The following is a 15,389-nucleotide window of genomic DNA, read 5'->3' on the forward strand; positions in this document are numbered from 1 at the left end:
CTGGTCTGAATGTTACCTATTTTGGACTTTCTCTCTTAGCAGCGTATCATAAGAATTATTCCAGGTAGGCACATTTTCAAGTGACTGCATTAAATGCCACTGCTTTGATCTATTGGAATTTATTAAGTCACTTCCAATCAGTGTTTACTTGGGTTGTTTCCAGTTTTTCACTATTATAAGTAATGCTGGAAATACACATATTGCCAACAAATCAATGTCTGCATCCCTGATTATTCCTTGAAGCCAGATTCTTAGAAGCAGGATTACTGAGTCAAAAAACATGCTTAAGAAACCACATTTGATACATGCTTCCAGCTCACTATGTGGAGAGGCTGTGACAATTTTAACTTTTGTTAGTTTTGATCTCCTTTTAGAATTTAGTAATTTTTAAAAAGATGCCACTTTGCATTTCACTGTGGTTTTTAACCTGCATGCTTTTGTTTACCCATGAAGCAGAACATGATTTTATATGGGTGTATATATATGTGTGTGTGTGTGTGTGTGTGTGTATACACACACGTATATATACACATATATTTGCATATAAAGTATTTACACACACGTACATTTATATATATGTATACATAGACGTGTATATATTTTTATCACTTACTAGGCAAAACATAGTTATATATATTTATATGTGTGTGTATTTTGTTCCTCTTTTTTTTTTTTTGGGCCATTTCTGTGAAATCGGCTATTAAGTAGAGAAGAACTATAATGAGTCTATTTTTCTGCTGTAGAGAGATGGTGTCATTCTCATAGATTTGTAAATATCCTTCTCCCCCTTTTATAAGCAATATCCATTCTTTTCTTTCCTTTTTTAAAGACTTGTGGTAAGATACACCATAAGAGTGACTGTTTTTAAGAGTACAGTTCTGTGGCACTCAGCACCCTCAGGCTGTACTGAAGCCACCACTGACGCCTACCTTTTGTGCTTCTCCGTCTCCCTAAAGAAACCTCTGTACTGTTCAACCTCAGCCCCCGTTCCTTCCTCCCCACCTTCTGCTGTCTGTCTCTGTGAATTTGACTCCGCTAGAAACCTCAGCTAAGTGGGAGCCTGTATATTTCACGGCTGTCTTAAGTCACTTAGCATAATATCTTCAAGTTTGCACCCATGTTGTAGCGTCGGTCGGCGTCCCCTTCCCTTTTGAGACTTCATGATATCCCGTTGTATGAATACACCACGTTTTGTTCATTCATGCCTTCATCCATCGATGGGAGCCAGTGGCTTCCACCTTTGGGCTATTGTGACTAAGGCTACTATGAACCCGAGTGTAGGCCTGTCTATTCCAGTCCCTGCTTTCACTTCTGGGCATATGCCCGGAAGACGGATTGCTGGGCCATGTGGTAAAATTCTACGTTGAAATTTTTGAGGACCAACCATGCCGTTTCCCACAGTGGCGGCGCCATTTGACATTCCCACGAGCAGGGCGGGAGGGTTCCAATTTCTCCGGATCCTTGCCAACACCTGTTGGTTTCGGTTACGTTTTGCTTTTGTTTGTTTGTTTGTTGCTGATAATAGCCATCTAGTGGTTGTGAAGGGGTATCTCATTGTGCTCATTTTCTGTTTTAATCAAATGAAAGATGACAGCTTGCCCTGATTTCCAGCAGCCGAATGGGAAATTCATTCTGTCATTTGGTGGGGGGTTGCAAAGGTTGCTCTCCCTGCTTTCTAGAATCAGGCCAGCGCTTGGTGTAGGAAATTAGAGGAATGGTCTCTAACTCAACATCACCGCAATGCCCTGACGGCTCCCTGCCTACCCTTAGGGGCTCTTTGCTTCCAGGGCACATGTGTGGGCAGGGTTCTGGCTCTATAGGTGGTCTTACTATCTCTTTGAGGACCTACCACCAAGTAGGTTTTCCAATCTCACCCCCAAGCTGGACCCACCTATTTTAATTATGGGAAAATTCATCAATTGGCTTTAAGGTACACCAGATAATGTTTCTCCTTTATTAATTCTCAAATGGTTATTTCAAAGAGATTACGGAAAAATAAAGCCTATTCCCTGGAACTCACAACTCAGTTTCGATACAGTTTAACATTATGCCTTGTAAAAACGTTTATGCTATGCAAAAGAGACACATGCAAAGATAGTTATTACAATGTTTGCAGTAGTGCAAATTTATTTATTCATTTTTTTAATGTTTATTCATTTTTGAGAGACAGAGCACGAGTGGGGTAGAGGCAGAGAGAAAGAGAGAGGAAGACACACAATCTGAAACAGGTTCCAGGCTTCAAGCTGTCAGCACAGAGCCTGATGTGGGGCTCGAACTCACAGACCACTCCAAGATCATGACCCGAGCTGAGAGGTCGGACCATGAGAGGCTTAACCAACTGAGCCACCCAGGCACCCCTGTTATAGTACCAATTTAAAGCAACTCAATGTCCATCTGTGGGGAAATGGATAAACAAACTCATATATTCATAAAATGGAAGACCGTAAGGTAGTGAAAGTGGCTGAAATAAATGTACGCAAACCAACAGAGAAAAATATTAAAAATATAACACAGAGGGGGCACAAAGTTCTAAATGACTATATACAATATGCTGTGATTTAAAAACTAAAGGAACGTTACCAGATTTTTATGAATACATAAAGTCAAAATATAAATATATGGGAGTGTGTAAATAATTTTAAAAACAAAATAAATAATAAATAAGATAATAAAAATTTAAATTATGGGAATAGTTTCCTTGTGACAGGAGACACTAGGTAGGAACAGAGAGATGGGACTTCTGTTTACTTTGTATTTCTTAAAAAAAAAAAAAAAAAAAAAGAAAATACCAAAAATTTAACCTTGGGTAAGAAGTTTATTTTATATTAAAGATATTATACTTTTACTGTAAATCGTTGTAAAGTATTCTTTTAATAAATGGCCTGTAAACTTTTAGTCTTTTTTTTCTGACAGTTTTAAATATTTGTCTATATTTTCCTCTTTTTTTTAATTTAGGGAGGATGCGTATTTGGTTATCTTTATCCATTTAACCCACCTGGAAATTATTGTAATGCAATGTATATCCAATGAGGATACAATCACATTTGATTTCTCTTTTTTCCCTTCCTTCCTCCCTCCCTCTCTTCCCTCTCCCCCCCCCTTTCTTTTTCTTTCTACGAAATAGCTAGCCAATTTCCCTCAAATCATTTGTTAAATTATTCTTCCTTTCTCATTGGTTTTGACTGCTTCCTTTATCACATTGAGTGCTACTATAGCATTAATTTCATTGATCTGTGTCATTTCTAGAACCAATGATAAACTTCTTTATTTAATTTTACAGTATGTCTTAATATCAGCTGATAAGTCCCATATTTATGACCTTCTGGCTCATAAACTATTATTTTCACCTGTTAATTTTTCTAGATGAACTTCAGAATTATTTTTTCATGTTAAAAAATTCCATTGTGATTATGTGGAATTCATAAATTAATGACAGGAAAATGAAAAAAAATAACATCCACTATTCCCCTTCATGGACATATCTTCCTACTTATTTAAATCTTTAAAAATATCTGGTCAAATTTTGAGAACATTTCCTCTTATAAATTCTAGACATATCTTCTTAGAGATATTCCTTTGTATTCTATGCTTTTATAACATCTTTATTTTTATATGTTTATTTAAAAATTTTTAAAGTTTATTTATTTTGACAGAGAGAGCGCACATGTATAGCATGGAGAGGGGCAGAGAGAGAGAATCCCACGTAGGCTCCATATTGTCAGCATAGAGCCTGATGTGGGGCTCGAACCCATGGACTGAACCATAAGATCATGACTTGAGCTGAAATCAAGAGTTGGATACTTAACCGACTGACCTCCCCCCCCCCAGGAACCCCGACATTTTAATTTTTTTAATGTTTATTTCTTTTTGAGAGAGAGACAGCATAGGAATAGGGGGCAAGGCAGACAGACAGGGAGACAGGATCTGAAGTGTGCTCCGTGCTGACAGCAGAGAGTCTGATGCGGGGCTCGAACTCACAAACCATGAGATCATGACCTGAGCTGAAGTCAGACGCTTAATCAATTGAGCCACCCAGGTGCCCCTCTACATTTTTTGGTTAATAAAAATATGTACAAGATACATTTGCCTTGATTATTATGGCATATAGAAAGCTACTGATCTTTGAATATTTATACTTCAGCCTCTCTAGCCACTTTCCATTAATTTCAGAAGTTAGTTCGCCTGAGTTTTCCAGGAGTATGATCATATTGATGGCACTCTTAACCATTTTCCTTTCTTTCCTTATGTTGACACTTCTTTAAATATGTTCCATGCCTTAATGCATACCCTAGGAATTTCAAGATACTGATGCAAGGATCGTTTACTTCTTTCCAATTTAATGTAAATGGTTCTAGTGATTTGTTCTTGATTGTGATGTTTGTTATGGCTTTAAAATAGTCTTTATTCCTTTAAGGTAGCATGCCCCTTTTCTGAGTTTATCATAAGGCTTTACCAGTAATATATGTTAAGTTTATGACATAATTCTTCAGCATCTACTGAAATAATTATAAAGTTTTTATTATTGCAACTATTAATACAGATTATTGCACGAATGGATTTTCTAATTACAGGCACATTCTGTTAGGTCTTTTCTATACCATAGAGCTAATCTGTCAGAATGCTATTCATCCAGGATGGTCACTTTTCTCAACAGAGTGACACTTGCCATTTTTTTTTTTTTTTTCTCCATAATGGTCTCTGTATCATTAACATTTTGTTTTCTGACAAGCTTTTGGTTTGCAGCAAACAGTTTGATTGTTGTCCAAAGGGTAAATAAACATGACTCATTGTAATGGTTAAAATACATTGTGTGAGTTTGAGGTTGGTGACTGTCTTACAGAAGTGAGTAGTACAATAGGTCTGACTCTTAACACCTTTAAATCAATTCCAATAAAAGAAGACCAAGGAAATGAAAATGGAAGCCAATAAACCTTCATTGCACCATGGCAGAATTTGCTGCTACGGGTGCTTTACTTATTATTTGCACGGGGAAAGTATCACTTCTCCTGCTCTGGCACACGTCCTCACACAAATGTGCTAACTACACAGGCCGTTGTCCGTTACATGGACCATTGTTAAGTGTTGTACTTCTAGGATAGTTTCTCTTGGGTTGCTTAGAATGTAGTGCTCATTTTCACTTAAACATTTTCTTCTTTTAATCTTTGAATTATTCAACAAAAATGTATTCAGGGTCTACTTTGTGCCCTATTGTGTGCTGGGTCCGGGGAAACATTTTAGAAACTTTAGACATGATCCCTCTGGTTACAGAACTCGCTTACATATCCGTAAGTAAGAGTCAAAGTTTTTTTCATGCTCATCATTTGTGCCTTGTCAGAGTTTATCAATTGTTACTTTTCTGTGTCTTTTGTTACATGTTTTAAGTACATAATACAGCTTAATTGCTGATGGTTTCAATGTTCTAGAACTAGTCATTCAGTATGTGCCAGGGAGGATTCTGGATACTGGAGATTCCAAAGTGAAGGAAAAAAGACAAAAATCTTTGTCCCCATGGAGGTTACTCTATTCTAATGAAATCCCAATTATGCCATCAGCACAGAGCCCGATGTGGGGCTCGAACCCACAAACCGTGAGATCATGACCTGGGCTGAAATCAAGAGTTAGACGCTTAACCGACCGAGCCACCCAAGTGCCCCGCTGTGTCCTTCTTGGACGTCAGGCTCTGCTTTCGTGGCTCCTGTAGTTTGAGTGGCAAGTGGATGCTGAAGGAGTTAAGTACGCATGTGATCGGGATCACCAGGATGGGAAGATAAGATTGGCTCAAGGAAAACAGGGTGCCATGTGTGTTAATGAGCACGGGAAAAAGCCATAGTAGCATTTATTCATTCATTCACTCAAGAGTCAACAAAAATTTCTGAGCTAAAATGACTCTGAGCCCATACACACAGTGGCAACTTAAATACGGTCCCTTGTGAGTTTCCATAAACACTGACGTGGCTTCCTAGCCGGGTCTAAAGTGTCTATACAACCTACAAATGCAGTGGTGTTTATGAGAGAAGATTGTCTTCCTACGTCATATTTCACTAACGATAATAGTAATCCTAACAGCTAAAATTTATCGAGCATTTTCTACGTGCAGGGCATATGCTAAACCCTTTACGTGCATATTCTGTAATCCTCAAGAACCCTAAAGTAGGTAAAATTAATATCTCCATTTGAGCGATGAACATCCTGAGGCTTAGACGCCTGAGAAAAGGGTCCAAGATCCCAGCGAGTAGGTGGTGGGTTTGAGATGTCATGGATCCACCACAATGTCATGGAACGAGCTTCAGTTTTAAACGAAGGTCAGGGACAGGAAATGAATCCGCATACTTCGCCAAACATGTTAAGAATGTGAAATAACTCTCTCCCGGTTTTCACAGTGTTCCCGAGTAAATAATCTTCAGCAGAATCCACCCCAAGCATGCAATTCTTTGCATGCAACATACATAGTCACGAAGGACAAGACACTGTTCACTGCAGAGAACGCTCCCACATTTCGCACCTGCCCTACTGCTGGTGATGACCTATCCTGGTTTCTTGTCAAGGACCGCATCTGAGCAAAACACCCTTTCCCCAAGCAACAGGTGTCTGCGTACCCACTGGAGCAGAACAAGAAAAGGTGGCCCATGGCTGGTCTCAGGTAGACACCGCCATTCTGCTACACGAAGGCTTGAAGAAAGGTTTGACGCTTTGAAGCTTCCGTGTTTCGTCGGGTCTCCTGTCAACACACATGCTCGCCTCACCATCCACTCTCCCAAATGTGCTACATAAATGCAGACAGAACTGGCTTTCACCCGAGCCTGGGGGCGCCGGGAGGATCTGCCTGTCCTCTCCCTCCCCGTCTCTTTCATCATTGCCATTATCATTTATTAAGCACTTACTGTGTGTCCAGCACGCTGCTAAGGTTTTATCTGCAGGCATGCCTCGCAGCAATCCTATGAAGTAGCTACCTTTAACTCATTTCTCAGATGATAAAGCAGGCTGCGAGGTGGTTGAACTGCCTCAAGGTCACAATGAGGAGCAAAGTCTGCATTAAAACCTGAATCTATTTAACCCCGGAGGATGTGCTCTTAACTGCAAAGCTACACTGCTTGCCTTAAAGGATTTACAATAGGGTGTAGGATCAAGGAACAATGGACCAGATGTGTGGATCTAAGATAAGCCTGTATTTACATAAAGTGATAGGGCTGAGATTTAGAGGTTCTTAATCTGGGGTCCATAGACCTCTGGGTGGCTAAAAATAGACTGTGGCGGCCTCGTAACCCTCTAGAACAGGAGGCAGCGGTTTTTTTCCTTTTTTCTTAAAGGACCAGACAGTAACTATTTTAGGCTTTGCAGGCCATATGGTGTCTGTCGCAAACAATCATCTCTACTGTTGTAGCGCAAAGACAGCCACAGACAATATACAAACGAACTGGCAAGGCTGTGTTCCGATAAAACTTTATTTACAAAAATAGGCAGCTAGCCAGCAGGCTCTAAAATGGTGCGTGAGTTCTATGTATATACGTGCATTTTTGCTGTCCTTAGAAGATCCAAAGTTTTCCGTAGCTTCTCATGACGATTCGAAATCCAAGATGGCTAAGAACTGGTCTAAATGGTCTCCAAGCCCCTCCGAACTGAGACATTCCAGCATTCTATGGAGTCGGCATGTGTTTTAAATTAACATTCTCTTAAAGATTCTTTCTCCCTAACAGCCTCATTTGATGCATTCTGCTGTGAACTCTTAAGCGGATTATAATCCCCCGCCCGTCGTTGAGAAGGAAACGAAGAACGTATTGCCATTTCAACTTCCCTGGCTTTCCTGGCCAGATGGTAATGGCTGGAACACGAATACACTCCCGACTGGAAAACGGCAGCTCGGTCCCGCACCAGCTAGTTTGACGTTTGCTCAGCCTTTTTCTTCTTCTTCCCAGAGATCACATTCTGTGTCCCACTGAGCCTTCACCACCGGAAAGCACTCACTTGTCTTGACCGTATTGATAACGCAGTTTGGACTCATGCAGTCAGCCAGGTCGGCCCAGGTATGGTGTGGAGGGAGAGACGCTGTCCGATGCGTTTCACTGACACATCTCTGCCTCTGTTCAGAGACCGTCCCCCTCCCAAGAAAACTTGGTTCTTCCTCTTAGGGTTCCCCAGCTCCGTGAGCTGCAGCATCTTATTAACCGCCTGCAATGACACCTTTTACCCTGCCCGCCGCTCTGTGGGACTTGTGTGCCCCTAACTGGGATCTTTGGGTGGACCTCGCTGATTATGTTCCATTTTTGTCCAGAGTCTGGTACCCTGCTTGGCATATCTGTTCTAGCTTTTTAGCACCAAGATCCCTGAAAGCTACAGCCAGTTTTAAACGCTTGCATTACCTCTGAAAATCAAAACAGTGACTGTCCCATCAACTGGAATAAGAAGCCAGATTGCTTTAAATTTGAGGGAGGAAAAAGGAGATACGTTAAAACAAGGAATCACAAATTTGCACTTATATTGCAGGTTTCTGAGCACGGCGCAAGAAGGGGAGAAAGGACAGAGGGCTGGAGGATGACGAACGTCGAGGCCGACAGGGGTCTGCACGCTGCTCCCCGAGCGCGCCTGCGCCCGAACTCGGCGTCGCCAGCAGGCGGCGATTTCTCATAGCGAGCGACCCCCGAAGAAGGAAATAAGCCCGCCAATGAAAATAAGGGGAACATCAGCCGGGACTCGTGGAGGCTTTATTCCAGGCTAGACGCGTGTATATATCACATCGGCGTTAGTGCGAGCGCTCCGAAATGAAACCTAAGAGCGCCACGTGGTGCGGCTTGTCCCTCCAACTCGTGTTTCAGCTCGGCCTTCTGGTCGCTGTCACCTGCCAGCAGCGTGGTGCCCCGTAAACAGAAATGGGTCGCAGGCGCGTGGGTTGCTCGTGTCCTGGCAGGTCATTACGTGACCTTGGCTGGCCAAGCCCTGTGCCTTAGTTTCCTGATTTGTCACGTGTAAGAATTCCCTGCTCTGCATACTGCAGAGGGGCGTTAGGGGGGCTGGAGTATATATATATATATATATATATATACTTGTGCTTGGATGAGTATAAAACACCAGATAAATGTGGAATTGACCTTGTTCTTTTTGCTTAACAAGGTAGCGGGTAGGCGGGGGGTGCGGATGATGGCATTTTGCACAGAAGGCTTAGTGACTCAATGAAGTGTCCCCCCCCCCCCCAGTAATATCTGGTCTGGGATTATTACCGCGTTCTCGGTGTTTCTAGACATCCTTCTCCCCTTCAGAAATGCCAGAGGTGAAAAATACTATTCCACTGCTATAATTTGTCACCCTGGCTGCCTGAGCAAGAAAGACCTGCATAGACGGTTTAGTAATTAAGCTTTTCAACACAGCATCATAAAGTTTTATTCTGGCGGAGGCTATATTTATCAGCTAACAAGTATTAAATCACCCCACTGCTCGAGCCGTTTCTCACTTAAATACGCTCCTTTCAAAACAGAGCGGCTCTCCGTGGCTGTCTAGATTTAATAAACGTTCTTGTTTGGAAATACCGTGGTGCTGTGTGGTCCTATGGGGCTGACAGACACACGCCCCCGTCACCTCTCCCAGTACTGCTGACTCCTATTTCCCTGGGGGGGGGGCATACTGGACACCCCAGCGATGGGTCATTCAGGGCATCCTGGCCATCTGGGTTTTGTGGCCCTCTGGGATGGCTTCCAGATTTTTCTCTAACCATTTCAATTTCTGAAGAGAAAAGAGGTGAATGAAAATAAAGAACACAAGCATTGGATACATTTTGTTTCCTTATTTGAGCATCAGGAAATTGGTCTTTTCCTCGCAGAGATGGATCTAAATGTAAGATGAGTTTTCAAAACGACTGAAATGATCCACCTACTAGGCAGGGCTGAGTCTTTTCCCATATTTGCCACAGAGTTCTCAAAACAGATGCAGCATTATTAGGCAAACATACTCAGAAGGAATTGATATTTAAAAGCCCTCAGTAATGCCTTAGAAAAATCTTTTCTCCAAGTAACTCACCCCAACTTTATAAGTCATTTTCCTTCTCTTTTCTTTGGAGGATGTGCATTCATGAGACAAACGTAACACTTCCTCAGACTTCAGGACGCTCTCTGTCAAATGGCTCCAGAATTACGTTCATTAAAAACAAGATGGTTAACACATTCGAGTCTTTTCTGCTATACTTTAAGGGTAAAACCAAATTGATCAAATAGGGGCAACATGATTAAAGGAATCTCAATATTCCTCATCATATCACATCAGAAATCACTTAATTTCCCCTTTTCTTTCTCTGCTTTCAAAAATAAGTGACATTGACCATATGTAGGCATTTCAGTGTTTCATGAGTTGGTTGCTAAAAGGACATGTAGCAACATTCCGCAGGATCACAAAGCCTGCTTTGTGCTACAACATAAGCAATTTCTGCCCATGCTTTCAATGTGTGTGTATATCTGATACAAGGCATGTGAGTGTGAAACCTTCAATAACACCAAGGTAAGAAGTATTTTGTTCAACTGTTCATAGTCTGAGAGGCCGCAATAATTTCTTTCCTTGCACAATTATAAAATAGCACTCGCCATTTTGCTTTTCAAATTAGCAACAAGTAGCTTGTTTAGAAGGCCGGGGATCAATTTCTCTCCAGCCAGTCATTGGCAGGAAGCATGTGGGTCACTGAAGCATGTGGGTGATATGCTGAACCACGAAGCTGGCAAATATTGAACTATTTTAAGTGCATCTATTTTCTAGCTCAGTAAATTTTCTTGTTGTATTAAATTCATTAAACCTGACACAGTCTAAATGCCACAGCGCATCCTGGAGAGCGCGTGAAGGTAACAGCATCAGCCATCAGAGACAGCCGAAGATAAAGATCGATATATTTTCTCTCAGTTTCTGTTTAATTGTTACTTTCATATTAAGCCTGCGTTTTTTTTTTTTTTTTTTTTTTTTTAAGGTTAGAAACTATCGTATGACTTGGAAAGTCCAGTTGAATCTGGTTATTTTCGGAAAATGTGAAGACAGGTTTCTTTGTCAGTCGACTGCCCTCCAAACCACAATCCTGGAGATGATGACACCTGAGACCTACAGGTCAGGATCATTTAATAACTTGAGAGACACAGAAAGTACCCTCTGTTACCCACAGTTCAGGGGAATCGAGTAGTTCGGCAATCTGCAAAAACATTGAATCAAGGTCATGCTCGAAGATTGAAAATGAAGATTTGATATTAATTATTCTTTATTTGGAATTGAAATTCTCAAAAGAACCAAGGTTTTGGAACATGAACTATTATTTTGATTTGACATACTTTTTTTGGGGGGGGAGGGTTATTTGTTATTCTTAAACATTAGTTTTTATTTTTCTTTAACAAGGAGTAATCATGGCAATTCAGAAACCCCGTGAAAGGTGTACCGTACAGAGGATCTTCATTGCAACTTGGGTTGTAACTATCAAAATTACGAAATCGGTTTTATACTCCATACGAAAAATTTTTCAGTAATTTCTCTCAGCAAAATAGAAAACAAAGTCATCTCTCACAGAGAACTGTGAAACCAGAAACCCCAAGCACAGGTAGAGAATAAAGATCCAGGGGCTAAATTTGGTTCTTTAAAGCTTCTAGAACACACAGGGCAGAAGAGACACAGCCGTCGAAGTTGGACTGGGTGAACCCATCCCCTCCACACACAAGGAAAGGTTCCCGATGAAGAGTCAATTGGCCATGAGAGTTGGCAGGAGCACTTATCACCTAAAAAAGTTAAAAACAACAACAACAGACAAAAGGATTGCGATTGACGTTCTCTGCCCCATTACGCCGTGATGTCAACACTCACCCGGGGAGGCGTTCTCTACCTGTAGAAATCACGCTCGCTCTCAAGGAGCAACGGTGCACAAAACGAGGACCCCTAAACCCCTCCCCTCACCCAAGTATTTACACTGACCTTCTCAAATGTCGACATTTTCAGGTGGTTGATACACTTAACCCAAGTGCGTTGAACTTCAAAAATAGTAGGTCACGATATGCTCAATTAGTTGAAGGTACAACATTTTTTTTTGATAAGGGGGGGGGGAATGATATTTGTGAAATCATTTACCGATTATTGAGTCCCGGCTACGTGCCAGACAAGGTAAACAGCGCAGAGATTTAAGGACTGTATCCCGAAGGACTTTCCAGCCCAGCACGGTCTGCTAGCACATAACAGTGTCTAAGGGCTAAGACAGGGTGAGTAAGAGGGTGCTACCTTGGGGTGGGAGGGGTGCCCAACCCAGCACAGCCGGATAAAGAAACCTTCAAAGGGGAGGTGATGGGTCATTTCACTCGAGTTCTGCCGGATGCATAGGAGTTTGCCAGTGTAGGAAACAGGCCTTTCCAAAGAGAATGAGCGACATGTGCAAAGACCCCATAGTCCATGGGCAAGAGAGAACAATGTGTGTTTAGGAAACTGTGGGGTTGGTCACACTGTGTGTGTGTGTGTGTGTGTGTGTGTGTGTGTGGTAGGGCTAATCAGAGGAAGGGACACGGCTGAAAGGCAAGTTAGGAGGCATTTAGTGTTTCAAAATTAAAATGTATAAAACTTATAAACACAGGTCTATTAAAAATGTAGAACTGACTTACTAATAAGCCAAAAGGGAGAGAATTAGCTGAAGTCTGGGATTTATTTTATTTTATTTTATAGAACCAGGTTTATAACATTTGAAATGGCGAAAAGGGCATAGAGGTTATTTCCTGGAGAAAAAAAAAATATATTCTCAGACTTGGGATGAGTGTTGCTAATAAGCATTGAGAGCTGGGAGAGTGAGCCGGGTGGTGGGGGGTGAACACAGTCGTTTTGGACACTGAGATGATTTGGCCCCTAAAGCACCCCAAGCCCCTAAAATGCAAATCACACAAACTTATAGTAAAGGCACTCTCTGGGCGCCTGGCTGGCTCGGTTGGTAGAGGATGTGGCTCAATCTCGGGATTGTGAGTTCAAGCCCCACATCGGGGCTAGAGTTTACTCAATAAAATAAAATAAAATCTCTTCCCCTATAAAAAAAAAAAGGCAATCTCATTTGGGGTTGCTTCCCGGCACAACTTCAGGGGATGCCATTCACACAGACGACAACGTGGCAGTTCTGGTCTCTTACACGTTTTCACAGAAAGGAACAGACTAAGGCCCACGAAGATTTGCTATTTTAAAAATTACCAAAAACAAAAAATAATCAAGAAATATACCAAATACTATTTGGATTATGGGGCTGAGATTTGGTTCTAGATAGGTTGAGTTAGTACATGCTTTTACAATTTTTTAAAACCAGAAAAACTTTGCAGAGGTTTTTTAATTTACAGGCCATATTTTGCTTTAAAAAAGAGGTTGGGAGGGCGTCTGGGTGGCTCAGTCAGTTAAGCATCCGACTCTTGGTTTTGGCTCCCAGTTTGAGAGATCGAGCCCTGCACTGGGCTCTGCACTGACAGTGAGGAGCCCGCTTGGGGTTCTCTCTCTCCCCTTCTCTCTCTCTGCCCCCATCCCCCCAAGATAAATAAATATACTTAAAAAAAAGGAAGTTAGGTACAACTATTCCTTCGTTGAATCCCTAAAGATATGGACGTTTAAAGTCCCGTGTTGTGCATATTCGATGTAAACTTTGAAGAGTGCCTCTCACTTTTCTAGAGGCCATCTGACAGCAGCAGCACCTTTCATACATGTTGTAGATAATCTTTGTTTTAAATTATGCCGTAGTCTTAGCTTATTGTGTTCAATTGCGATTTCATTTTTTCCTTGCTTTATTGAGGTATAACTGACAAATAAATGTTGTATATATTTAAGGTGTACAACGTGATGTTTTGATATGTTTGTATACATTGTAAAATTGTTTTCATAATCAAGTTAACATATCAGCTCATATAGTTTCCATTTTCTCTTTCTTTTCTTTTCTCCCTTCCTTCCTTCTTTCCTTCCTCTCTTTCTCTTTCTTCTTTTTTTTCTTTTCTTTTCTTTTCTTTTCTTTTCTTTTCTTTTCTTTTCTTTCCTTTCCTTTTCTTTTCCTTCCTTCCTTCCTTCCTGCCATCCTTCCTTATCTTCCTTCTTTCCTCTCTTTCTTTCTTTCTTTCTTTCTTTCTTTTCTTTTCTTTCCTCTCTCCCTCTCTTCCTTCTTCCTCCCCCCCTCCCTCCTTCCCTGCCTTCCTTTTGGTAAATCACATTACGATGTATCCTCTTGATGAATTTCAAGTATACTATACAGCCTTGTTAACTACAGTTGTGTTGCTGTATGTTAGCTCCCCCGAATGGACTTGCTCTGTGTAACTGAAACTTCGTACCTTGGACCAGCATCCCATTTTCTCTCCCACGGCTCCTAGCATTCACTGCTCTGCTCTCTGTTTCTATGGGTTTGACTATTTTAGATTCTGTATATAAGTGAGATCATGCATTGTTTGTCTCTCCATAGCTGAGAATCTTGAAATCAGCTGAAATGATCTTTGAGAGGCTCAAAGAGACAGCACAGAGGACAGACACTGAAGAACAGACCTGGGCGTTCAACCAGAACTTTTAAACTCCTACTTTAGACAGAATTTAAACAGGTTGGATTATTTGATTTGTCGGTGAAATACTAAGGGAAGAACAAAGCCTTTAGGTTCTTATATATATTAATGACTTCAGAATGTGGTAACAAATAGTTTGAAAGCAAGGGAGGCTATAGGAACACTCAAAAACCAGATGAGGCTGGGAAGAAGCTTGGCAGTCTGGTGCCATTGAGTAGAGGGGCAAAGAATTTTTTGACTCTTAATAGGCCCTGAGGGTGCCTGCTATGTTTTCCTGCATTCACTAAAGCTCAAGATGATGCCCCAGTATCCAAGAACCAGTCCTAATATGCATAAGATATTACTTGTGAGCATTTCTCGAATGTTCACCACAGGCCAAATGCTTTACGTGTGCACCCGTTTCATGAACACAGCAACCCTGCAGGGTGGTTACGACTCTTCTCATTTTATAGAGGAGAACACTGAGGCTCGGGAAGATTGTCACCTGCCCCAGGACAGAGAGCTAGGAGGTGAGGAAAAAGAGACTCAGATAGAGCAAGCAGACTCTGGAACTCATCTTTTTAACACTTTCAGAAACATTTCCACGAAGACGCGATTTAAATGAAACAAACACATGGGGCGCCTGGGTGGCGCAGTCGGTTAAGCGTCCGACTTCAGCCAGGTCACGATCTCGCGGTCCGTGAGTTCGAGCCCCGCGTCGGGCTCTGGGCTGATGGCTCAGAGCCTGGAGCCTGTTTCCGATTCTGTGTCTCCCTCTCTCTCTGCCCCTCCCCCGTTCATGCTCTGTCTCTCTCTGTCCCAAAAATAAATGAATAAACGTTGAAAAAAAAATTTAAATGAAACAAACACAAATGTGTGATAGTCACTGACAGTTTTACGCATCTGGAAAAC

At 41.6% G+C, this 15,389-nt stretch overlaps 1 protein-coding gene across 8 annotated transcripts in view; it reads right to left on the bottom strand.

The window, feature by feature from the left end:
* Positions 1–15,389, bottom strand: part of RNLS (renalase, FAD dependent amine oxidase) — a 362,006-nt gene that overhangs the window by 88,236 nt on the left and 258,381 nt on the right. For 3 of the 8 annotated variants that reach the window (XM_045439454.1, XM_045439458.1, XM_045439453.1), the window contains one exon: positions 10,525–11,726. The exons of 4 other annotated variants lie outside the window; for them this stretch is intronic. In XM_045439454.1, coding sequence (XP_045295410.1) covers positions 11,574–11,726 — 153 coding nt within the window. In that variant the 3' untranslated portion in view covers positions 10,525–11,573. Of the gene's footprint in view, positions 1–10,524; positions 11,727–15,389 lie in introns of those variants that run through there. One more of the 8 variants, XR_006701815.1, reaches the window with a different exon arrangement.

This window comes from Leopardus geoffroyi, chromosome D2 (assembly GCF_018350155.1).
Source record: "Leopardus geoffroyi isolate Oge1 chromosome D2, O.geoffroyi_Oge1_pat1.0, whole genome shotgun sequence".
Taxonomy (NCBI): domain Eukaryota; kingdom Metazoa; phylum Chordata; class Mammalia; order Carnivora; family Felidae; genus Leopardus; species Leopardus geoffroyi.